The 26,341-nt window shown below is 35.6% G+C and overlaps 3 protein-coding genes across 3 annotated transcripts in view; 2 read left to right on the top strand and 1 right to left on the bottom strand.

Annotated features, from left to right (window-relative positions):
• Positions 1–2,798, bottom strand: part of LOC116728822 (cationic amino acid transporter 2) — a 5,003-nt gene extending 2,205 nt beyond the window's left edge. The window contains 7 exon segments of the mRNA XM_032577139.1: positions 183–319; positions 532–754; positions 873–1,006; positions 1,095–1,251; positions 1,351–1,506; positions 2,121–2,490; positions 2,715–2,798. Coding sequence (XP_032433030.1) covers positions 183–319; positions 532–754; positions 873–1,006; positions 1,095–1,251; positions 1,351–1,506; positions 2,121–2,490; positions 2,715–2,798 — 1,261 coding nt within the window.
• Positions 2,799–5,913: 3,115 nt separating this feature from the next.
• On the top strand, positions 5,914–11,990 carry casr (calcium-sensing receptor). The gene is made up of 6 exons (XM_032576904.1): positions 5,914–6,098; positions 6,996–7,302; positions 7,493–8,332; positions 8,422–8,652; positions 10,271–10,394; positions 10,474–11,990. The coding sequence occupies exons 1-6, from the start codon at positions 5,914–5,916 to the stop codon at positions 11,607–11,609; spliced, it is 2,823 nt and encodes a 940-aa protein (XP_032432795.1). The 3' UTR covers positions 11,610–11,990.
• A 2,883-nt stretch (positions 11,991–14,873) lies between these two features.
• b4galt4 (UDP-Gal:betaGlcNAc beta 1,4- galactosyltransferase, polypeptide 4) lies at positions 14,874–25,580 on the top strand. The gene is made up of 7 exons (XM_032576941.1): positions 14,874–14,944; positions 16,777–17,306; positions 19,374–19,606; positions 21,054–21,241; positions 21,570–21,692; positions 21,802–21,906; positions 22,030–25,580. The coding sequence occupies exons 2-7, from the start codon at positions 17,045–17,047 to the stop codon at positions 22,163–22,165; spliced, it is 1,047 nt and encodes a 348-aa protein (XP_032432832.1). The 5' UTR covers positions 14,874–14,944; positions 16,777–17,044; the 3' UTR covers positions 22,166–25,580.
• The last annotated feature ends 761 nt before the right edge of the window (positions 25,581–26,341 follow it).

Raw genomic sequence — 26,341 nt, 5'->3', positions numbered from 1 at the left:
AAACTGTTTCATATATTTCAATATTTGAGCCACGCAGTTCAAAAAGTGCTTTGACTATTTTTGAATCAATTTTCATTTCAGTAAAAAAAAAAAAGACAAAATCAGCTTAGAGAAAAATAATGAGAAAAAATAATTTAAAAAAACAACAACATGAAAATGCCTTAAAATATTGATGCATTTACCTGCAACAATCCCAGAAACCAGCGTTGCAATGACAGGACTTTGTCTGGAGCTCATTTTACTGAGAGATCTGAAGAGAAGTCCATCTCTGGCCATGGCAAAGAGAACACGTGGCATCGGGAACATTGATCCCAGCAGACTAAATGAAAAACACAAATTTATCTCAGTGAACATTATTTACCTTTGCTTAAATATCCAGCAGTATTCTTGCAATGTTCATATCCATATCAATTTTGTCTACACAAGAAAGCAAGAACAGTGAGATGTTCTGAAAATCTGGATGGAATTAATCATGCTCTTCTAAAATACAGAGTATTATTGAGTTTCTAACTTAAATCTTGTGATTTGTACCTTGTTGAAAGTGCGCAGAGGGATCCAATGGCCACTGCATACTTTGCCGGGCCCCAACCAATATATGTGAAAGCCATGGGCAGTGGGCTGTTAACGCTGAGCAAATAGTATGGCATCATCAGAGTTAAGGCAGCGGACACACCAAAGTAAGCCAGAAAACAGATGAGGAGGGATGCCACTATGCCGAGTGGGATTGACTTCTGAGGATTCTGAACTTCCTCTCCTGGGGACATAGCCAAAGTAAATATTCTTTCTTCAGAAAGTCTCACAGATATAAAAACATGTTGTTGCTTTGAATAATGTAGGTTTGCAACTCTGGAACAAATAACCTTTTTAGTTACCTGTTGTTGCAATGCAGTCAAATCCAACAAATCCATAAAAGCAAGTGGCTGCTCCAGCTAATGTTCCCTCAAAGCCGAAGGGAAAAAACCCTCCAGTTCCATATTGGCTGGTTTCATTAAGGAATGTGTAATTTCTTTAAATAAAGGACATGTCATCATTCAGGAAGTTTGAACCACACAGAAGCAACTCAAATACAACTTTAAACCAAAAGATGCCCATACTCAAATGCTCTTTGGAGAGAGTCTTCATTAATGAACCAGTTATTGATGTCACCTTTGATGAAACCGGAAAGGATAATAAACAGCAACACCAGAATGTTTATGGCTGTAAATACCTTATTTACTATAGCGGACTCTTTTACTCCAAATGCAAGAATTCCTATTAAAAGTAAAATGAAAAAAAAAAATCAGTTTGAACACATACACACTGGATGCTTTTTGTTGAATATGTCAGTGTATGGTAAATCATGAAATTTGCCTGATAAGAGCATTATGAGGCCAGCTGCAAAGAAATCTGGGTATGGAGCAAGTCCAGGTAAACGTATCATGGCCCCTTTGCCCAGAGAGTTGGCAATAACGTGTCCAATGAGATCATCAAAGGTCCCGCTCCATGCTCTTGCAACACTTGCTGTTCCTTTAGCGAAGACACAAGAAAAAAAATGTTTAAAAAGTGTAACAAAATGTTACCTAACATGGAGCAAACTCCACACAATTATTTTAATGCCTTGAAAATAAACATTTGTTCCCCTTTACTTTTCCCTTTTTACAGCACAAATTTCAGTGTATTTTTTTGGATTTCCAACTCAAATAAGTCACAAATTGGGACGTAAAAAGAAAACAATTCACGGAAAAGTGTAGCATGCATTTGTATTCTAACCCCTTTAATTTGATCCAGTGCAACCAATTGCTTTATAAATCTTATAATTTACAAAATGAGTCGGCCTGTGTGTAGGCTGTGCAACCACCAACCATCCTAACTCTGGATTCTGAACATAAATGCACATTCATATTTTCAGAGGTTTTGTCATGAAAATGTTTGTTATTTGCTACTTTGAGGCTATCTAGTTAAAGTTACAGATTTGGAGTTCCAAGTGTGTGAAAATGTTAATAAATATGAATATTGTTCAAAGTGCTGAAAGAAATTATTTAATTTATCTTTATATTTTGCACCTAAGACAGTTTTGCAAGAAAAAAAAAACTAACTAAAAATAGATGTTTTCATTATTATCTCACTCTTGTGTTGCATACCAATGACATAAGAAAGGAGTAGGTTCCAGCCAGTAATAAAAGCCCATATCTCCCCCACAGTCACATAGCTGTAGAGATAGGCAGATCCTGTTTTAGGAACCCGAGCTCCAAATTCAGCATAACACAATCCTGCAAAGATGGAGGCTACAGCTGCTATTAGGAAGGAAATAATTATGCTGGGACCAGCTATGGTCCTGGCCACTTCTCCCGAGAGCACATAAACACCAGCCCCCAGGGTGCTGCCAACCCCCAGAGCCACCAGGTCGAGGGTGGTCAGGCAGCGCCGAAAGTTGGACACTTCGCCTTCAGGCTCCAAAGGTTTCCTACGGGAAATGCTCTGGAGGAACCGTAGCATCTTTGCGCCAGACATCTGTTAAACCAGATAGGTTGAGTTAATGGTGAAGGATATCTAAGGATATCTAAAACATTTATCTGAATTATTGTGTATCTACAGAAAAAAAAACAGATGCTTCAGTTGTTAGGAAATATAAGAAATAGAAACAAAATAGGTGACTTTACTCCATGTACGCTAATGTTTACACGTTAGTGAATGAGAGGTGTTTCCATTAAGTGTTTTTGATATGGCTGACTTACACCATTGAAGGTACGTTACTTCTTTTGATATGGCTAACTGTGTAGGGATACACCCCAGCATGTCCGCTTTAAAAAGTCATTCATCATATGCACCTAAAACAACTCTGCTACTTATTAGCATGTTGTGAGATGGTACTCCCAGGTATTCAAGACAACACATGATATAAAAAAAAAACTTATGGCAGCACATCATAAAGTTGGTATCTGTCAATTTGGTGGTAAAGTAAAGGACAATTTTACTATTCTTTGAAAAATCTCGACAGCAATTTGTTATGTCTGTATCAAAATTTATACCTTCAGTAAATATCCCTTTGAATATTTAGAATATTTGTTCAATATTTGCAGTTGTGAGGTGGTGGTCAAAATATTGTTTGGTAATAGGCAACGTTAGAATGATACACAGATTAAAGCTGGAGTACATAAACTGGTCAGATCTTATGGTTACGGTGTTTTCAAATCAAATTTTCATTCATTTGCAACCCACCCACCATCCACCCCCCAAAAAACAACTGTCCCATTCATGCCATGTTAATATTGTGCATAATTTCCAGGTCTGGCATCTATTTGGATGGTGGGAGAAGAATGGGGTACGCAGAGTACAACTGTTAATGGTGACAACTGATGCATGTTTAATGACTCATTCAGTTGAACTGAACCAACATATTTTTGTTGTGAAGAACCACACTTGTCTCCTTCCTGAGAGTCTTTTTAAACAAATGCTAGCATTAGCATATCAGGCATACATTTTCTTCTGGGCTGATTTACGACAGTAAATACGTATTTTGTCTAATATTTAATTCAAACACCACCAGGACAACTCTACCTCATTATTAAAACAAATGTGTGTTTTACATAATCCCAGCTTAACAAGTATTCATATTCAGTTAAAAAAAGTTATTTAAATTCATTATAATGTAAATACCTCTATTTATTTTTTGAGAAAGAGATCTTACCTTTTCAGCTGAATCTTGCAGAGTGTGATCCTTCACACTTTTGATCCTTCAAGTCAACACCATGTGTGAGGATAGATCCATCCCCTGTGAAGTCTCCACTGCCCAACATTTTTTACACATTACGCTACATTTCATACTTATGTGCCAATTTTGGGGGAAAAAAAGGACAAGATCTGAAGAATTTATCTGAGGGAACAACAGGCAATGAGACAGACTTCATAAAGTAGGAAGCAGTTTGGAGAAGGTTAGATGTACTGATTTCTGTTTAAATGACAGTAAAAATGTTTTTGTTTGTTTGTATTGCTCAAGTATTGTTTAGGTTCAAAATTGGTAATCTATGGTTGGTGTGAAAATTTGCAATTACAAATATACAGTTAACAGTGACCTCATCAAATGCAGTTGGTCTATATTACCTTTCAATAATTGCACATTAATAAAATGTTAGGTACTTTCCTGCTATAAAAAGAAGTTTGTAATTAAATGTCTTTTTTCGGATTCTTGTACTTGATGGATACTGAGCTGGTTTGGAACACAGATGAGTCAACATGTTGTAAAGAGAAATATTTTTCCCTGGGTATGTCTGCTCAGCAACAAATTGAATATGAGTTCATCAGGGCAGAAAGACTTAGCCCACTGTTTGTGGAACATTGTGGTACAATCCAGCGCTTCCATGGGTTCCCTTAATCATGCTGCGGGTTAAGTTACAATGAAAAGCAGGATTTCAAAATGAATCACTTGAAGTCAACTGGAAGGAAAAGCAATCATGGAAGAAAAAAAGTTGGTTTTTGAGACTGTCAATTAGATTTATTTCTTATTTCTAGCTTGCTTTATGTATTGGGACCTGTGGTAAATTTATACAAAAAGCCTAACAATAAATATTTTCTTTTTTAGTGCAGGTTTATGATCTTGCTCTGAAAATGTTAGTAACATTGACAATAATTTTGTAAAGAAAAATAATCATTAAAAGCTAAAAGGATTTTTTTAATCCACTGAACAAATGTAACAAAGTACTTATACTTTAATGTGTTATAATCCTCCTGTTGTAAAAGATGGCTTTTAATACAGGAGGATACCAATATATTTGACTGCACCTGTACCTTAGCCCATACTTATTCTTTATCTGCTTGAAATCTGACTCAAAAATAATTGACAATAGCAGTAACATAAAAATATGAGACAACTTTACATTGTGACCACTTTGGGAGGAATTAACCATGAGCAGACTTCATTAGCTGAAGGAAATGAACAATCCTTCTCTCTGTTAATGATTTATCCAACAGAAAGAGGTTTGGCCGGCAGCAGAGTCCTTTGAATTCATTCAGCATCCTGGATATTTCAGATAAAGTACTTGAAGCTGGGTCAGAGTGGCAGGATGACTGTTTGAGGTTATCTGCTATAGAAGAACTCAGATGGTGAGTTTTCTTCTTATGATTCATCTTTAACTTTTTGTGTATATATTTGGAAATTGTTCAAAATTGCAAAGAAAATGTGGCTGGAAATATTTCAAGTTTTTTTTTCTAGCTTAAATCAGAAAATAACACTTCTCTTGGAACTTGAAAGGCACTTATTTTAACTTCATATTAAGTATATTTATTCATTTTTCTTTGATGTGGAAGCACAAAAAATCTTTGGTTTTGTTTACATTTTTACATTAAACAAAAAGACAAGGTCCTTCACTAATTAAACTAGGAAGTTGTATTATTTTTCAAGGAAACATTTTCCTTGGACACTACAAAAGCTCATACTGTTCCTTCCTCCAAAAAAAGTTTCAGGGGAGGTAGTGACTTCATTATCAGAGCTCTGCTCCAGCATTTTTCCAGCAGTATTAACTAGTTTTGGAGGAGCAGCCATGGACTTTCTCCATGGTAACTGCAGTTCACTGGCCACAGCTTTAAGGTCTACCTGAAGGAGGGTCGTTATGGTGTGACTCAGCTCTCAGCTGTGGAAATCCTGCGTCTGTTTGGCGTATTTCAAGTAGCATGCTGACCTTATAACTCAGGAGTGAAATGTTCAGTTTTGTGTCTGTGCACCTGAAGTTTATTATGCACAAAACTCTATTATATGCTAAATTCATCTTGTTGTCTGGAAAAAACATGTGTTCCCTTTTCAATTTCTCCCACAGGTAATTATTCTCATATTACAAACATGGTTAAAAGAAATCAGATCATCAAGGGGAGTGGAGGAAGAAGAGCATAATACCATCTTGATCCCGACAAGTCACAGAAAATACTCCAACCCAATTGAAGATGAGACTGTTCTTATATTATCTGTTAGTGTTGGGGTCCAATTATGTGATTTCAACATATGGGCCCCACCAAAGAGCACAGATGACCGGAGACATTTTGCTTGGAGGTCTTTTCCCCATGCACTTTGGGGTTGCATCTAAAGACCAAGACCTAGCAGCTCGACCCGAATCTACACAATGTGTTCGGTAAGATTTGTGATGTTTATGATTAACTTACCAAACCAGTTTTTAAAATATGGTAGCAAAAAATATGCAAGTAGAGACTTAATGAATATCTACTGGCATTTCAAATAAAACTGAAAGAAAAACTCATGGTGTCTTCACAGGACACAATATTTTTTAAAAAGGCTGAATGACAAGAATTGAAAAGCATATTATATTCACTCTCCACATTTAGCTTCATGACACACTATACAAGGGTTGCTTGAATGGTAAAATAGTGCTTATATGAACTCTATTGCAACAGTTTTAGCAAATATGTAAAATATATACATTTTAATTTAAGTTATATACTGCAGCTTTAAGAGAATGTATATGCCTTTTACGTGTTTTGTTACACAATGTGCGTCTTGACTGAAATGGTTAAATTAAAATATATATAAATCAAGTCTTTGATGCTACAAGGCCATTTATCATCACCCTTATCTTTAGCTCCCTACACATATTCTCAATATGGTATATAATATCCCATTTTTATATAATTCTTTTAGAAAAAAACATTTAGGTTAGTTGATTTGCCTTTACAACCTAAATGATTAAGTTATTATTATTCCTTTTAGTCACAAAATGATTTGTCTGAAGTAGACCATAGACGGTTTTTTATCTCACCAGCTTTCAAGTGATATATCACTCCTCCCAGAGCTAGTTATAAACATGAAACAGGATCAAAATAAAAAGTTCCAGTTGATGTAGACCCTTTTCCACCTATAAAGGTTCAGTGCAAAATGAAAACTGCAGAAGAATAAAATGACATATGGCATGGAGGGAAGTTGACCAGCAATTGTGCGAGTGTGCTGCATAAACATTTGCTTAAATTTTTTTCCAACACTGAATTTGTTGAACTCATCTTGTTTATTTTTACAGATTCAATTTCCGGGGTTTTCGCTGGCTGCAGGCAATGATTTTTGCCATTGAGGAGATCAACAACAGCAGCATTTTACTGCCTAACATCACCCTGGGCTACAGGATCTTTGACACATGCAACACCGTGTCGAAAGCCTTGGAGGCTACCCTCAGTTTTGTGGCTCAAAACAAGATTGACTCCCTGAATTTAGATGAGTTTTGCAACTGCACTGATCACATCCCATCGACCATTGCAGTTGTAGGGGCTGCTGGATCTGCGGTCTCCACAGCAGTTGCCAACCTCCTTGGTCTCTTCTACATCCCTCAGGTCAGTATCCAGTCAGTAGGTAAATTTATTGATCCAACTTATCTGTGAGGCTTAATTAAAAATCAAAGTAGAGTTGATGACAAAGGTATGCAGAATACTTGAATTACAGAAGCATGAATTACAGAACATGCTTTACAGATTTTTGTGGTTAAACAACATGAACCTGAAATATAAATCTTTCCTGTTTCAGATCAGTTATGCTTCTTCTAGTCGACTCCTGAGCAACAAGAATCAGTACAAGTCTTTCATGAGAACCATTCCAACAGATGAATACCAGGCCACAGCCATGGCAGACATCATAGAGTACTTCCAGTGGAACTGGGTGATTGCTGTTGCTTCGGATGATGACTACGGGCGCCCAGGAATAGAAAAGTTTGAAAAAGAAATGGAAGAGCGAGACATCTGCATTCATCTGAATGAACTTATTTCTCAGTACTTTGAGGATCATGAGATCCGAGCTCTGGCTGACAGAATTGAAAACTCTACAGCTAAAGTAATTGTTGTTTTTGCTGGTGGCCCAGACATTGAGCCTTTGATCAAAGAGATGGTCAGGAGAAACATCACAGATCGCACCTGGCTAGCTAGTGAAGCATGGGCAAGCTCCTCTCTCATCGCTAAACCAGAATATTTAGATGTTGTTGGAGGAACTATTGGTTTTGCTTTAAGAGCAGGACTTATACCCGGCTTTAGGGAGTTCTTACAGCAGGTACAACCAAAGAAAGACAGCCATAATGAATTTGTCAGAGAGTTTTGGGAAGAAACCTTCAACTGTTACCTAGAAGACAGCCCAAGACTTCAAGAAAGTGAGAATGGCAGCACTAGTTTCAGACCCTTGTGTACTGGTGAGGAAGATATTACAAGTGTTGAGACCCCATACCTGGACTACACACACCTTCGTATTTCCTATAATGCATATGTAGCAGTTTATTCCATTGCACAGGCCCTGCAGGACATATTTACCTGCACACCTGGACGTGGACTTTTCGCAAACAATTCTTGTGCAGATATTAGGAAAATTGAAGCATGGCAGGTAACATGTTTTATAAATGATTAAGACAGTTTTATAAAACCAAGTTTATAAATGTGTAAATCATCTAAATATATTGGTATTTGTCATAGGTACTGAAACAGCTGAGACATTTGAACTACACCAACAGCATAGGTGAAAAGATGCAGTTCGATGAAAATGCAGACCTGGTAGCAAACTATACCATTATAAACTGGCAGAGATGCACTGAAGACGGTTCTGTGATGTTTAAGGAAGTTGGATACTACAATATTCATGCGAAGAGGGGGGCCAAACTGTCCATTGACAAGACAAAGATTCTTTGGAATGGATACTATTCAGAGGTCAGTCAAATCAAAATAAAGATATTCTTAAAATACACCAATGTTTTATGTTGAAGTCCACCAGGGTTGCCCATTGTCCTTGGTCCTGTTTGTGGTATTCTTGGAAATAATCTCAAGGTTTTGTCATGGAGATAAAGATCTCTGATTTGGAAACCTCAGGGCCACCTTTGCTTTTGCAGATGATGTGGTTGGTTAGTTGGTGTTTGTCAGTAATCTGATCAGGATATTAAACTCTCTTTGGAATATTAGTTCTTAAGTTTCCCCAAGTCCTTATTATTTCCCAGAATGAGCTGGAGACAGTCACGGGGTATGATATGTCTTTATTTCTCTCTTTGACCTATTACCAACAAACTCCATCTCAGATAAACAGAAGACAATAGATTGATGGACAAATGGTGAATATTTCTTGTCCCATTTGGTGTTTATTTCATTCATGAGGCACACTAACTTAAAACAAAATGTGTACTAAAGTAATACAGACCCATAACTGTCTATAATAAGTGTATTAGAGAGCTAGCTTGAGGAAGTTAGCAATATTGTCAAGCAAATAGCGTTTATTTCATTTGTCACCAGATTTTAGTTTGGCACCATTAATTTATGAATTCTGCCAATGTATGATGGTTTTATTTGACAGTTTAAAAAAGTTAAAAACTGTAACATCAAATGGACAATTAACTCCAACTGGGATTTTCAAGAGGAGATAGATATTTTTTAACTCCTCTTAATCTGTCTCAGTATATGAGATAGATTATTATACTGTCATGATGACATAGTGACAGTTTTAACAAATATGCCAAAAACCTTTCTTTTTATTTATTTATTTTACAAAAATTACATATTGCCACTTTATTTACTCCAAAAGTAGTCACTGGGATACTGTTATTCTGTCCGTATGGAGGGTTTTTATAGATATGCAAAGCGTGCACTCAACACACAAGGTGCTAGCACATGCATGAAAGCCTCTGAAAATTTGCTTATGGTCCAAATTAGAGCTGTCAGGACATTTTTTTAAATCATTATTTTTAGATTCTGAAAAAAAGAAAAAAAAATCTCCTCATGGTTACTGAATTCCAGTTAAAAAACTGTAGCATCAAAGAAATTGGGAGGCAGTAGTGTTTGACGGAGATCCTGATCATTGCTTATGCAATGCTAAGCTAAGTCTTCTACACTTCTCCTTAATAATACTAATTTGTATTTTGTGTTTTCCTTGGCAACATTTTTCCTTTATTGTCAGTCATTTCATTCTGGAAAGTGTTTCTCATAATCAAAGTTTATTTTTTAAGAAACAAACAAACAAAAAAAACAACTCCAGAATGGATCAGAGGTTCAAACGCAGCAGAATATCTACACGTTGCTAAATACTGATATTAGCTTGAACAGGAGAAAAGTCAGCACATCTTTATATGTGTGTCACTTTTTGTTCTCCTCCATCCTCATGAAGCACGAACCTACAGTAACTTCCTAATCAAATTTTAAAACATTTGCATTCATTTGTCTAACATCTTAACAATCACCTAGTCATTTTCAATGAGGAAATGCATCCAAGTTTCACTGCTATTTGTTGTATATGTGTTTTTATGTCGCTGTCCTTCTCATGCAACTTGTTTACTGTTTACAGGTGCCGTTCTCTAACTGCAGTGAGGACTGTGAACCTGGCACAAGGAAAGGAATCATTGACAGCATGCCCACATGCTGCTTTGAATGCACTGAGTGTTCAGATGGAGAGTTTAGTAATCACAGAGGTAAAATGCTATGCTCCTCATGGTAGTCCCTGTAATTATTTTAGTTTCTAAAACAAATTGTGTTTTTGGCTTTACACAGATGCCAGCGTCTGCACCAAGTGTCCAAACAACTCTTGGTCCAATGGGAACCATACGTTCTGTTTCCTGAAAGAAATAGAGTTCCTCTCTTGGACAGAACCTTTTGGGATAGCTTTGGCCATATGTGCTGTGGTTGGTGTTGTCTTGACAGCCTTTGTGATGGGAGTTTTTATACGATTTCGCAATACCCCAATAGTAAAGGCCACCAATCGCGAACTGTCCTACGTCCTCCTGTTCTCACTAATCTGCTGCTTCTCCAGTTCTTTAATCTTCATCGGAGAACCACAAGATTGGACATGTCGCTTAAGGCAGCCTGCCTTTGGGATTAGCTTTGTTCTCTGCATCTCCTGTATCCTTGTGAAAACTAACAGAGTGCTTTTAGTATTTGAGGCAAAAATTCCTACAAGTCTCCATCGTAAATGGTGGGGATTGAATTTACAGTTTCTCCTGGTGTTCCTGTTCACATTTGTCCAAGTCACGATATGTGTGGTCTGGCTTTACAATGCCCCTCCTTCAAGCTACAGGAACTATGACATTGATGAGATCATTTTCATCACATGCAATGAAGGTTCAGTGATGGCTCTTGGGTTTCTCATTGGATATACATGCCTGTTAGCAGCCATTTGTTTCTTTTTTGCATTTAAATCCAGAAAGCTTCCAGAAAATTTCACAGAAGCCAAGTTCATCACCTTTAGCATGCTCATTTTCTTCATTGTTTGGATCTCTTTTATCCCTGCCTACTTCAGTACATATGGCAAGTTTGTGTCAGCTGTGGAGGCTATTGCTATCCTGGCATCCAGCTTTGGACAACTGGCTTGCATTTTTTTTAACAAGGTGTACATCATCCTCTTCAAACCATCCAGGAACACCATTGAAGAGGTACGATGCAGCACCTCTGCCCATGCTTTCAAAGTGGCCGCCAAAGCTACGCTAAAACACAGCACAGCTTCGAGGAAAAAATCAGGCAGCTTTGGTGGGTCATCTTCCTCAACTCCATCCTCATCCATCAGCCTCAAGACCAATGGCAATGATTGCGACACGACTTCAGGGAGGCACAAGCCGAGGGTGAGCTTTGGCAGTGGAACAGTTACTCTGTCGTTGAGCTTTGAGGAGTCAAGAAGAAGTTCTCTGATTTAGTTGAGAACGTATTGGCATGATCTGCGTTACCTGACCCCCAACAATTTCAATAAACTAGACATTTAGCTTTTCACAGAAATGTTAACACTGGTGGATTGTACAAGTTACACATGAGAAGACCACTGATTTTTTTTCTTAGAAAACTAAAGTGCCCACCATGGTATGCACAAGAGTGTAAGGGTCAGAATGAGGCACCAAGATGGGAACGGAGATTGACAAAACTAATCCATAAAGTCAAAATAAGTACTAGTGTAAAACCTGGAGCTGTGAGTTGTACACATAACAAAAATGTATGATTCATGGTACCAACTCAAAGATTCAATGTGGAACCACTTAACTTATTTTTTATGAATTGCTCAACTTCTTAAATTCCATTTAATCAGTCAGAACATGAGATGTATGTCAGATTTTATTTTTAAAAAACTGTTTTTTATTTTAATTTTCTTTGTATGTTGACTGAAAAATTTACTTAATAATGTAAAAGTCAGTCCGACTTACACTTAAACTTTATAACATTAGTTTTCAGCTTAAATCTGCTTTAGAGTAAGATATTTTAAGAAACAATTGAATATTTTGTATAAATAAAGCCATTAAATCACATCTTTATGTTTATTCTTTACGTGAGTGGGATATCTACAAGACATTTGTCTTTATTTCTTCACTGATTGTCACTTTTAGAGCTGGAGAGGGTTGGTAATGGTCTTGTTTTTCTTTTCTTTCAGGTTCCTTTCTTTTCTTTTCTTTTCTATACTTTTCTTTTAAGGACACATTTGAATTTATGTTACATTATACACCATTTTCACCTCTGCAACTGAATCAAATTAGCCCACATCCTTAGTCAAAGAAAACAAAGAGGGTCCTTTGAAAAATAATCCATGATATTATGTTATCTTACAGTCATTACCCTCAGAATTGGGATTTTATTTGACAGACAATCACAAAATAGCACATAATCATGAAAAACATTTGTCTAAAGTTTTTCTATGTAGTGTGGATTTGCATAAAAGCCGTTTTACTCTGATACTCCTATTGTTAACAGACGTTACTAATTAATACACAGAGGCAACCTGTGTATACTTTAATTTCTCCATAAACCCAAATGTTCTGTGAATATTTGAGACCTTCATTGTTCTGTTGTGAAGATCTCAAAGGCTTCTTATGGAACAATAGTGAGCAAGCATCATGAAAACCACAGAACACAGCAGACTGGTCAGGGATAAAGTTGAAAAAAAAAGCCACAAAACATGGCTGTCAACATAAACTGAGAGGAAGGGAAAGGAAGACTTGAATCAGAGAAGCACCCAAGAGGCCCATAAAAACTCTGGATGAATCTCACATAGCGTTATGCTCTAAGGATGCCTTTCTTCAACACAGACAGAAAAGCGGATCAGTGCTGAATAGAAAATGAAATTTATTGCAGAAAACCAGCAAAAGGCATCAAAAAATTGGACAAGATTTGCCTTCCACCAGGACCATGAAATAAAACATGAAAGACCAAATTTGTTTGTATAAAACATTTGAAAAACATGTACCATTTTCTTTTCACACCACAATTATGCACTACTTTGTTTTGATCTATAACATAAAACTCCAGCAATGTGTGGTTGTACAGTAATCATATGTCTATGCTGTTCTGTTGTGTTTCTTTCGAGGAGTTTTCTCTGTCTGCTACATGCTAATCACAAGTCTCTGTTAAATGCAAGGAGTGTAGGTCACCTTGACATGTTAGTCTCATTTCCACTAACCTTATCATCATGTTTTTTCAACAGATAAAAAAGGAGAAAAAAACACCTTTCCAGTTCTTAAAATATGAAGTCTTCAACTATTTCTTGAGCAGCTGTGGTTCAGAAAGTATAGAAGGAAACATAATAAACTTTAAGTGGCTTCTTTTGAGAGATAAGTGTGGATTTGATGAACAAAGATTGAAACAGAAAAAGGAGTTTGGAAATCTCCAGCTCCCATAATGTTGACTGGAATTATTTATTAAGAATTGCCTTTCTAAAAGCAAATGTGGTAGCATTTCACATTCCAGTCCTGTGGAACTTGGTCTGAGATTTTGGAGTTCATTGTGACATGAAGATAGAAAATTTCTTTTTAATGCTCAGGTTGGAAACCAATTTTACAAGTTATATGGCTGTGCAAATGTTCACAGTTTTACCAAATAAGACAACAAAGCCTATAAAGCTGCTGTGCTGCCTCTCAGCGCTTTTATGCAATACTTTAATCCGCTGTCTCTTTGTAAAAAAAAAAAAAACAAGCTCTTTTATTGACAACAAACAAAACCTCTGCTTTACTTTTCCCAAAACGTATTTGTCAAATTTCTGACTGAGGAACATCTGTTAAAACCACCTGAAACAACCCTTTTGTTTTGGGAGCATGGACATAGTCCAGCAATCAGATCATCTTGAAAGTGAAAGGCACCACATACTGGGAATATCTGGAATAGCCTCTCTTCTAATTACAAAAAAACATTTTTGAGAATTTTAGTAGATTTTCTTTCTTTGCAGTATAAAACATAAATAATTTTAAATAGTTGGGACCAGCTGCTAGTATTGCCTTGATTTGGATGTATCAACTGTCAAACAAATGTTACATAGCCAAAGGTTAGTTGAAATAGATTAGATAAAAACAAAGTGAAAAACAGTGTTGAATCAGATTATACAGTCAAGTGATTAAACGTTGGTTCGATCATTATATAAAAAACGCCTCACAGCAAAGAAAAGAAAGAAACAGTTGCCAGGCCAGGCAGGAGTTCTCGCATAAAAAATATAATAATAAATACGAGCATATGAAAGATATGATCTATAATAGCAGACATTTGTAGAGGATATTGTTGTTAATAACATTTTACACTTGATGTCTAAAATTTTGACAGCATTGACGGCGTCTTATTTTGGAAAAAAGTGAACCGGAAGTACATGACAAAACCAGACTTCAGCTTCACATTAAATGTCTTTCAGTTTGTAAATGACGCTTAACAATTAAATCAACACTATATTATTAAGTACGTAATTATGAAACAGGACTATAAATATGTAAATTTTTGACAGTTTCTTTTTATCTCAAGACACCAAATGCATATCAAAACGTGTGGGAGAAGTTACAAATTACATTTAAAATGTGAAAAGAATGTCTGTTTACGTTCCGTAATGAAAACAAAATAAACAACAATAGAACACTTAGGCTACTACTAATATACAATTTCCAGCGTTCACCAAGAAAAGAAAAATATACATTTTATTTTGAAAATACTGTAAGAGGAAACGCTTGTAGTTGACTTTACACGTTTTTGTTTGTTCTTGATAGCTGGCGTTTAAAGTTGGTTTTTAATTAAGGTAAGCTGTGCAATTTAAGCCTGTAACAATCGTAAATTGTAAATATAAATGCTCTTTTCCCTTTAGTTATACTAACCCGTGTGTGGTTTTGGCTGTTGTTTATTGCTATTATTACGCTGAAATGTTAACTTATAAAGCACTGAGTGATGATGTAGCTGTTACATCCGCACTCGTCTGCTAGCCTGTAGTTTATTTGTTACGTCTGAACTCGTCTGGCTCAGTTATTATTGTCATTAAACACTAATATTAACGATATAGACCGATTGTAATGGTAATATTCTTGCTTCGGTCTTTGTATTCATAATAATGAGCTATCTCTGGTTAGCATGTCTCTGTTGTCAATAATAATAATTGTGATAACTTCAATTGCTTTGATAATATATTTGTTTTTACAGATTTAGTAGTATCAGACCCACGTTTTTTTCCAAATAGTGTCGTCGTTATATAGTGCAGATTTTCGTTTAACATGAATATCAGTACAGTCAGCTGCTGTTTTAGGGACGTTATGTATTATCTATCAAGTTTAGTTACTTATTTTTTTGATCAGAGTATGAGATTATATTTTTTTAGCTGTCTATAGGTCATTTATACATGAGATTTTTATATTTTTTACATCAAAATAATCCAAACATGCACTTGAATTTCTGGATGTTAGACAAATAAGGACTTTTGAAATGAAGAATATGTATTAACCATTTATGAGTCTTCTGTTATGTTGATTAATAAAGCATAGACTATTCTTGGCAGTCTTGTTTGACCTACACTTAGAAATATGAGAAACAGGCTCATGACTCGTACTCAGGTATCCATGATAAAGCAAATTGTTCAGATGAAGCCCTTTTCATACTGCTAAATGTAACACGAAGGGGTTTACAGAGGTTGAGAGCAGAAAGGTTTACAAGGAGTAAGCGACACACATTAAAAATGATCAAACAAATAAAGAGAGAAACAATTATTGATAAGACCCTTAAGAGATAAATAAATCAGTCTGTGGTGAAGAGGAACTGTGGAACAATAAATATGTAACTTGAACATGTAACACTGGTGGTGCACATATTATTACATGAAGTGAAACAAAATAAAAATTAACAAATAATTTAAAGTCACAGACCTAAAATCATAGAGATTAAAGTTAAAAGCATACATGCTAAACAATACAATATGTTTAGCATGTATTATGTATTAAAGAACAGAATTCTACAAAAAACAAATGACTATATTTGCCAAGACTAGTGACTTAAATACATAAAAAATATATCCATTAATGAAAAGTTGCTAAAATTGTTCATAGCTAAAATTGAGATGATGTAACAAACCATGAGATAACAAATAGATATTACATTTAAATAAAAGCAAGGTTAATTAGCTAAAAAGAAAAAAACCCTGCTAAAACATATTAAAAAGACTAACAGTTTTAGATTGGCCTAATTAAAGTCTGCACTTACATTAAGTGGCCATTTATGCTTGAAAAACGTTTCAATGTGGCTGAATTAAACTAAAACTTAGTGCCAGTTATCACAAGTGCTTGGTGACAGTTGTTGCAGCTTGGATACTTTTAAATAATCTTTAGAAAACAATATTTTGTATTTAGTCAGGTTATGTTTGTCTGAAATTTGAATTCGTTGATGATCTGAAACAACCCCCCCCCCCAAAGACATAAGGAATCTGTAATCTATCAAATAACTACTTTTTTTAGAAATGCAATTTGTTGTTACTTTAAGAAAAGAAGACAACTAAAATATTTTTAGCAGATATTTTGCATGTTTGTACTTTATCCTGATGTAAATTATCCATATTTGGTCATCTGTTTTCTTCCTTTGATCTCTTCACAGTTATAAAAGAGTTCCTGTGGTTGGCTTCAGATCTGGGGACAGATATTTTTTTTAATAAACTTTTATTCTTAAAGCCATCTGAGCGAAAGTGATTATTCCTGCAATTTGCTGACTTTATAGTCACGGAGGATGTTTCACGAGAATGGGATGACTTACCACTGATTCTGTGACCAACTGTATTTCTTCAGTAATGCCCTGTATGGAAATCTCCTAAACTACACATAGCAGCATCTACATTCGCTGCTGCTGTGGTCACATCGGCAAAATCATGATTGTTTGTACAGCCATCAAAAAGGTTTCGCGAAAGTGCAAATATGCTGTTCTGATTGGTCTCTTGTTGTCAGTCCTGGCTTGGAAGGCCAGCTTTACTGGGGACACTAACAGGACCATTGATGATAACTTTGCTACAACACAAACTCCTGTAAAAGAAGACAAACAGAGGGATGAACTTAACTCAAGGATCGCAGAAGCCAGTCACACAAATATTTCAGCAGAAAAAGATGAGTGTCCAGAGAAGTCTCCATTGCTAGGTAAGTATATTTCAAAGTGATATTTCAAATGGGGATTACTATTTTTCTACATCCTTCATTTGACTAAATAGATTTGTGTCATTCATCTTGGTTGGTATTTATATAGAAAGCAAATAACATAGTTCTCATATTCATGTTAAAATGCCAGGTGTTTTATGCAGTCGTAATGATTCATTTTGATTTTCTTGACCATGGTAGGGTGTTTTCAAATCTTATCCGGATGACTTGGTGCAATTGGGGATCCACAATTCAACATTTGTTACATTTCCAGCAGGAGTAGTTTTCTTTCACACTGCCTGGTGTCAAACAAACCAAACCCTTTGAACAACCTGTTTACCCCCTTACCTGTGGTGACACTGCACCAAGAACCACTGAAGGAAACAACACAAAAACATCTGACCTTCTTTATTCATGAAATGTAAACAATAATGTAGTGGCGTTAGATTTTAGTAGTTGTAGAATTTCTCTTTTGTCCTGGGCAAAAGGCCATGAGCCATTTCACCCTCTAACCCTAGACTCACGTGTTTGTTTTGATCGTATTTACCCAGAATGTCCTAACCTAAGTCCTCTTCCTGCTTTTGGTGCGGTCTTCAGTTCACTTGCTATTGACATGCATTTGAGTCACACCAGAGTTCCCTTCAACTGAACCAAGGATTCTGGTTTTTAGGCAGACCAGAGTCCGCATTCACATCTCTCCAAATTAACCTGACTTTCTATGCAAACAAATTAGAGTTTGACTAAAATGGACTAAACAGGGCTGGCGCGAAAGCCATAAATTGTGATTTATTTGATAAACTTTAAATCAAATCCACCTATGCTATGAAGAGTTTGATAATGTGCCCATAGTTGATAGCAAAGTTGTGAAGTGTTAAAGACATACATCAGGGAAAGGTTATACAAATCTCCGAGCAGAACAGAAACTGGTCAGGGAGGGATTTCTGCCCAATAAATATGAGAGCAATCTAATACATTTCCCATATGTCTCAACTAGTAGAGACAGACGCATTTTCACGATGTCCAGGCCTAGATTAACACTCCCAAAAAAGAATGTGCTACATCGGTTTGAATCAAACGTACCAAAAGGTGCGGGTTGTTTAAAAATGACTCATCATTGAAACAAGCAAAATACCTTAGGGCAGCTTTTCTTCAGGTGGAGCAGGATTTTATTCAAGGTGAATGAAATCAGGAACAGTTTCAATTACCAACTTATTTTGACCTGAAATGTCCCAGTGTCTGTTAGAATGCAGAATATATAGAGGGATTTTTATTTTTTTTGTTGCATTTTTAAATCTGAAATTACTATACAATTATTTTATTCTTTCTTTAGTAACTTAATTCACTATATGAAACATACAGTACAGACCAAAGGTTTGGACACACCTTTTAATTCAATGAGTTTCCTTTATTTTCATGACTGTTGACATTGTAGATTCACACTGAAGGCATCAAAACTATGAATAACATGTGGAAATATGCACTAAACAAAAAAGTGTAAAACAACTGAAAATACCCCTTATATTCTAGTTTCTTCAAAGTAGCAACCTTTTGCTGTGATTACTGCTTTGCACACACTCTGCATTTTCTTGATGAGCTTCAAGAGGTAGTCACCTGAAATGGTTTTCACTTCATAGGTGTGCCCTGTCAGGTTAATAAGTGGGATTTCTTGCCTTATAAATAGTCATGAAAATAAAGAAAACCCATTGAATTAGAAGGTGTGTCCAAACTTTTGGTCTGTACTGTATATCAATCAATCATAGACTGAACAATGTGTTCAAGTCTTTATTTCTGTTAATTAGCACTAATGGACTAAGGAAAACACAACATTTAAGATTAGAGTACTACTACATCACATATAAGTTAGGTTTAATATTTGCTTAAAGCTTTATTTTCAAAGGTTAATTTTATTCTCACAAACGACTCATCAGAATGCATATTCTAAATATGACTGTAAATATAAAAACTTACTTATGCTTCATTGCTGCAAGTATTTCAGTTATGGAGAAACTGACAGAAGTTCACTGCAGAGTTGAATGTCTGCCTAAATTTCTCTCAACATTGTTTCTCCAGTGGGAGCTTCGAAGCTGACCTTTGAATCTTCACTGAACCTCAAGGATGTAGAAAAGGAAAACAAAGTAGTGACTAAAGGAGAGTATGAGCCGTCAGACTGTAAAGCAAGGCACAGTGTAGCCATCCTCATTCCACATCGTAACCGGGAGAGACACCTCCTCTACCTCCTGCACCACCTGCACCCCTTTCTGCAGCGGCAGCAGCTTCACTACGCCATCTATGTCATCCACCAGGTACATTTCTGCATGTCATGCAGGTAAAGCCAGTTTGTGCTTACTGTTGATATCGCTTACCCGTTCTCCTTGTATTTGAGTTGAGGTTTTGTTGTGAACCAAAGAAAATTGGAATGATGCAATAACGATGTCTACATTTCTAAAACATCACCCCCTCAGTTACACTCGCAGTTGGTAAAGGTGACTACCATCTACACCAGTCAGACATTTTTATGACAACACAGATTTAATCAAATTAGTAGGTATCATTAAACATTATTTAATATGATTGTACTTGGCTCATCATTTAATGTATTTTTTAAGATTGTCCTCCCCTATATCAACATTCCTGGCAATCTAGATCTTAATTGGTGTGAAGAAAAAAAATTTCACGTTATTGTTTGAATGTTGTATCCCTGCTTTCTTTCTTTCCTCCTTTCAGTTTTCTTTGTGCTACCTCTCTTCTGTCGGTGCTCTACATTCCTTTACTTCCTTGTGTCCTGTTTCATTTCTTTACTTGTGTTTTACACATTTCATTTCACTCCTCCTTCCTTTGTTTTCTTCCTTCCATTCCTTTACTGCAGGGGTGTTGAAATCATGTCCTCAGCTGCTTATGTTCTGCTCCTTTTGCGATGTGTCACAAGTCCACCTGTGTTTTATTTCATTCTCTCCTTGTTCCCTTTCTTCCTTCTTTGTGTCCTTTCTTTTGTTATTTCTTTCTTTCTGTCTTTCTTAAGTGTACTGTTTTTACATGGAAAAATATCTAGGAACCCTGGCAATAACTTACAAATAAAACATGCAAAAAACATGCTGTGCGCTTCTCATGCGGTGCTGATATGATACTTTGTTAGGGAACAGTGAAGCGAACTAGGTCAACCTCACCTGCCAAATGCAAATTATCTCTAAGCAGATATGTTAATGTGATACGCCAGAGGCAATCTGAAAATAAATAGGGCTTTTTCACAGTCAAAGATAAAATTACATTCTGTCGACGAAGGAAACTGGAAAACATGATAATACTCTTGATGAATATGTGTGTGTATGGAAACATGTTGAGAAAATGGAAAAGTGCTGAAATTCTGTTTTAGTTCAAATTTCATTACCTAAATAAATTTTTTTTCATTTAAGAAAGGTGGACAGGATCTAAATAAATAAATTTTTTCTAGACAATTTTCTTTATTTCTGTTTATAATGATTTTTTTAAGTTGGATTTTAATTTCTTCAAATCAAGCCAGAACTTGTATGCTTTCTATTTCCTGTGTTTGGCTTCTCTTAATAAAGTCACTGTAGGTTTTACTATAATCCTGGATATTTAGCTAAAAGGATTTCATTTGTTTCCTTGTCAGTCTTATCTGACTGTAATATAACAAAATTAAAGAGGCGTACAGCAATATGACCGTGCATTCTAAATAATACCTTGAAGTTCATGTCAAATTTAGGGTTTTCATTTTGCTTTCTTTCATTCAAGGCGGGTGATGCAACTTTTAACAGAGCCAAGTTACTTAATGTTGGATATTTGGAGGCAATAAAAGACTTTAGCTGGGAATGCTTCATCTTCCACGATGTGGACCTGGTTCCTGAGAATGATCACAATTTATACATCTGTGACCAGCAGCCCAGACACCTGGTAGTCGGCCGCAATGTCACCGGATACAAGTACGTATATAAATGAAGGTCTTTCAAGGCTGGGCCTTGTGAATATTCTTCACTCTGCTCCCTTTATTATAAAAAACTGATATTAACTGGTGACATGCTTCTCTGGTGAAAACTTAAAGTCTGTTATTATCAAGAAGGCTGTCTATTTATTATGTATATACACATAACCTGCATCTTAACTCGAGTCGAGCAAATCTCAATCTCGTTGTAATCTGTTGATGACAATGACAAATAAATCTGATCTTATCTTATCTTATCTTATCTTATCTTATCTTATCTTATCTTATCTTATCTTATCTTATCTTATCTTATCTTATTTTCTCCTCAGACTCCGTTACAAAGGCTACTTTGGTGGAGTCACTGCCATGACCAAAGACCAGTTTTTTCAAGTAAATGGTTTCTCAAACAACTACTGGGGATGGGGTGGAGAAGATGATGACCTTAGAGTGAGGTGAGGAATATTATATTAGAGTAAGAAGGATTATCTGTATGCTGTCACATTTGAAGCAGATGTAATCCACTACAATGACTTGTTTGATTCATCTGGCTCTGCTTTACAGAGTTGAACAGCAAAAAATGAAAATTGTACGTCCCCCTGCTAACGTAGCGCGCTATACCATGGTGTTTCACAAACGAGACTCTGGAAATCAGGTTAACAAAAACAGGTGAGTGGATATATGATTTTTTTTTTATTTATGTTGTTTTGTGTTCACAGAAAATATCCAGTCTTTTCAGTCAATCGCAATATATTTATCTTGATTATAATTTCAGTATTTCTTCTTTTCTAGGATGAGGTTATTAGGACAAACGACAAAGATGTGGAGAGTTGATGGACTCAACAGCTGCGTATATGACACTTTATCGGTCGGGAGGTATCCTCTCTATGTGAATATCACAGTTAACATTGGTCAGCCTCAGAGCTGAGGACTCTGAAAGAAAACAAGTCCTTATCCTGATATCATTAACAGTTCGGGCCACATCAAGATCCTGAATTTCCTCAAAGGGCCGGATGTGGCAGAATTTATTAATAGAACTACCTATTAACAAAACAGTTTAAATAATGTGGCTTGACATGATGCCAAGGCACATTGCGACCGCCAATAGGTCAGTTGCTGACAAGCCCACTGGATGTAGGGTAATGTCAAAAATTAATTCATATTCAACAATTCTTCACATTGATGTACTTTGGCACTAAAAACTAATTTGGTTTGACTGGTAAAATAATACTTAAGCACACAACCAGTATCTTGAAGTTGTATTTATGTCGCCCTATAGAGACATGAGAGCCACATAAACAGATGTGGCGGGCCAGATTTGGCCCCCGGGCCTTGAGTTTGACACCCATTATTTTCTATGAGGTCGAGACCACTGTGTGCTGAAAGGTTATTAGATAACTGACAAACTAAATTCTCTTTGATGAGATGATATTCCAGTTATTTAGCACAGTTTTGCATATCCATGTTTTATTTCTTTATGTTGTTAGGAATGTAATCTTCAATCACTGAATTGTTAACTTCAGCTGTCATTCCAGTAGTTTTTTAATATTTTTATACCATTGTTACCTGTCAGACGCTGATTAATTCACACTCATGCCTTATTATTTGCCTGTCTCTCCACCACTTCATACTGACCAGGTCCTTGTTTTGGCACCTGAGAAGCAATGATTGGTTGTTGTATGACTTAACAAAGTCATAATCTGTTGATCTTGTAATGTGATGCTGAATAGGTTCCAGGATGCAGGTTTTCTTAGAGAGAGAGATTACATAGTGAGGCCAGCAGAGGTAAACATTGCCTAACAATGTCTTAAGAAGGAGGAATTTATACTATTAATTTTTTGCACATGAAGTACCTCAAATGTAAGCGGATCGTTTGCAGTGCTAAGCAAAGGTAAGAATACCTTTGAATCTTTTCTTTAATTTTCTCAAGTGATGAGCACAAAGTTGAAAGATTTTTGGGAGGATTTTTTTGTGATGGAACAACACAAAATCATGCATTATTCAGAAGTGGAATGATTGGCAAACTATTTTGCAAATTGTGTAATAACATTTATATTCCCTGCATAATTTCTTGGTCAAACAACACTTTTGCTGAGATTGGAGCTTAAAGATTTCCTGTCTCTGCTCTACAGAAAATGTTATTTTTTTAATGTAAAATAGTTGCAGTTCACTCAGGTTGGATGGAGAGAGTTTGTGAACATCAATTATGAAGTATTGCCACAGATTCTCAATTGGCAACCCAAATGTGTTTATAGCTGCATATTTATTGGGTCGTTCTTCTGCTGGAAGCAAATTCTCCATCCCAGACTCAAGCCTTTTGTAGCTTAATACATTTTCCTTTCACTTGCCATGTATTTAGCTCCTCCCACCTTCCTATCAACGCTGTGTTGAAGAAAGGCATTCCTAGAACATGATATGCCTTCAAGCAGTTTTCAGTATAGGAACGGTGTGACCAGTCCAACTCCAGTCCTCAAGGGCCAATGTCCTACATAAATCACATTCTGCAGAAGCTTTGCTAATGACCCATCAACTTGATCCAAGTGTGTTAGACAGTGCTTTGTGAGATGTCCAACGCTTGGTCGTTTTTTTATAACCTCATCATGATTTAAAAGTATCCAGAGCTTTAGCCCTGGTCTTCATGCTGCTGTTTGTTCACTGATGTTCTTTAGCAAACCTCTGTGTCTTTCACAGAACAGCTGAATAAAAACTGATAACTAATCAGAGACTAGTTTTAATTAGGAGACTTGTAAAGATATTTGGTTGCACTAGATTTAAATTTGCAGAATCTATACGCATGGCATACTCTTATGATACTTTAAGATAGTATATAAAAGCATGCATATTTTCCTTTCACTTTTTAATAATGCTGTACTCTGATTTTGTCCCACATAAAATCCCAATAAAATACATTTTATTATAACACAATAGTTTATATTACTATAAGGGCATCAATACCTTTGCAAGGCCCTGTGTCTGAAAGCTTTTCAATTCCAGACTGATCACATCATATCTCCAGCAGAATCAGTTTATATTGCTGATGAATCACTATTTAGTTTTATTGGAAATAGTACAGGTCTGAGGAAACCCATTAGGTTGTTCAGAGCCCATCCAACTGATGAAGATCCAACTATGATCACCTTGGTTACACATGAAGGATTCAGATTTGTATCAGTTTAACAGCAAATGACAAACAAAACCTCTTCTTCCAAGATGGAGAAAACAAACATATGCTACAAATACAGTAATATCAATATACTATGGTTAGTATGAAGTCAGAAATGCAGTTATACCTGGTATGATGGTTTTAAGTGATAGACTTGTTCCTTTTTCAAGGTAGTCTCATACTGACACTGATGTTTTTTACTTTGAAATTTTGTCTCATACTTATGGTATAATTTAAGGTTACAATGACATTGTAAGTTTTATCACTCCAAAGTCATTTTTAGTTATATTTATACTTCTCTTGCATTAGTAAAATAAATCTGCTTTAGTAACTTAAGTGATAATTACAATCATAGGAAGTTTCTATAAGAAGCAAGTTTAATGAGCCAAAATAATTTTCTTTGTAAAACTATTATTTTCTTTGTTATTTTAAAGCCTTATATGGTTTGTTTCATGTGGGACTTACTAATAGGTGATGGATTGTATACCACTTTTAACTTTTAAAGAAAATCAACATTATAGAAAATTGCTGAAGGAAAATCAGCATATTTCCTTCTATTGTAGCATGTTTCTGACATATATCAAATTATTTGGATGATTTTTTTATTATTATTTTTATATCATTTTAGAACATGGGGTGCTTTCAAATTCTTTTTTCGAAACTGAAAAGTGTGCACTGTCACCGTTGACATTTCACTCCTTATATGTTTTTGTGTCAGAGTCATGTGTCAGAATCGCCAAAGGTTGCTTCTCATTAAGGAAGCATTTATGTATGAGAAACAATTTTGCACACCTCATTAATTGGCAGTATACTGTAGTACTAGTGCAACATATTTTAAACACTATATGTGTTTTTTTTATCTCTCCTTAATGAATGACATTATTTTTGGGGTGGTAGAATGAGTGTGTAGACCGGTAAAGAAAAGCATTTAGTTTTAAAACAACTTAGCTGACATTTTAAAGTTTAAAACAATGCTATTTGAACTCTTGAAGAATATCACTTGACCAATTTTATTTTCAAAGCTTTTTTGGGTGGATGTGTCAAAAATGAGGTTGTTTTGTTGAGCCTTTTTGTTTTTGTATCTTTAGGTTTTTACAAGCTTATAATAAAAATAGTTTCTCTAATTGATTCTACTGATGTTTTTTGTTGTTGGTGCTTTATTAAAGAGTTCTAAAACTGGTTTGTACAGTTCACCCCTTATTTAATATTTAATAAAGAGGTGTTTACTTTTTCATATTCACATTCATACTTTTTCAAACTGACTATACATATCAAGTCAGTTTGGATAGTTTTGTTTCTTACTAAATAAAATCATCATTTACACTTTGTATTTATTTTGTTTATCTCTGATATTAAAATTGATGTAATAATTAAAAAATGTTTTGTGACAAAACAGGAAAATCCCTCAAAAAAATCAGTTCGGAGACAAATGCATTTTCACAGAACTGCTGCATCAAAAGCAATGATTGCAAAGTTACTTTATTTGCGCCATTCACACTCCAGGTGACACAGGCTTGAATTATCACATAGTAAATGAGAGACATGTACATAGGTGTATTTGTTACAGAGATTTACTGACAGTACTAATACATCCCTCAGTGTCTCGAGCATATATCGGAAGCATTCTTGTTAGAAATTTGCATTTGCTAGGGGTAACATTTAATTATTTTTCAAATTGTGCTCCTGATGTATCATTAGATATGTATAGGTTGAAATATCCCTCGTTACAAAACTAACTTTCTTAATTACAACAGTTTACTAGAGATAGTATTTGAGCTTGTCGAAGACAGTGTACTGTAATAGACGAGGTTCCACCAGCAGGGGGCAGTGTATGAGTGTGATCATCGGGTTCCATTGAAACACGTCCTCTTAGAAAATATTTGACATAGGCCTTTTATTGCTGTATTAAAATAGATGATGTTTGCTACTAAGAAATTTCAC

Source organism: Xiphophorus hellerii, chromosome 11 (assembly GCF_003331165.1).
Source record: "Xiphophorus hellerii strain 12219 chromosome 11, Xiphophorus_hellerii-4.1, whole genome shotgun sequence".
NCBI lineage: Eukaryota > Metazoa > Chordata > Actinopteri > Cyprinodontiformes > Poeciliidae > Xiphophorus > Xiphophorus hellerii.
The sequence above is the reverse complement of the archived record's forward strand: the minus strand, read 5'-3'. Positions and strand labels throughout refer to the sequence as shown.

What these genes read in the sequence shown, in the direction of transcription:
- b4galt4 (XM_032576941.1), top strand. Translation starts at nt 17,045, where the DNA reads ATGATTGTTTGTACAGCCATCAAAAAGGTTTCGCGAAAGTGCAAATAT. An exon ending in CGCAATGTCACCGGATACAA is followed by an intron (nt 21,242 to 21,569) that starts GTACGTATATAA and finishes TTTTCTCCTCAG; the next exon opens with ACTCCGTTACAAAGGCTACT. An exon ending in AATCAGGTTAACAAAAACAG is followed by an intron (nt 21,907 to 22,029) that starts GTGAGTGGATAT and finishes CTTCTTTTCTAG; the next exon opens with GATGAGGTTATTAGGACAAA.
- casr (XM_032576904.1), top strand. Translation starts at nt 5,914, where the DNA reads ATGAGACTGTTCTTATATTATCTGTTAGTGTTGGGGTCCAATTATGTG. An exon ending in GGAATGGATACTATTCAGAG is followed by an intron (nt 8,653 to 10,270) that starts GTCAGTCAAATC and finishes TACTGTTTACAG; the next exon opens with GTGCCGTTCTCTAACTGCAG. An exon ending in AGAGTTTAGTAATCACAGAG is followed by an intron (nt 10,395 to 10,473) that starts GTAAAATGCTAT and finishes GGCTTTACACAG; the next exon opens with ATGCCAGCGTCTGCACCAAG.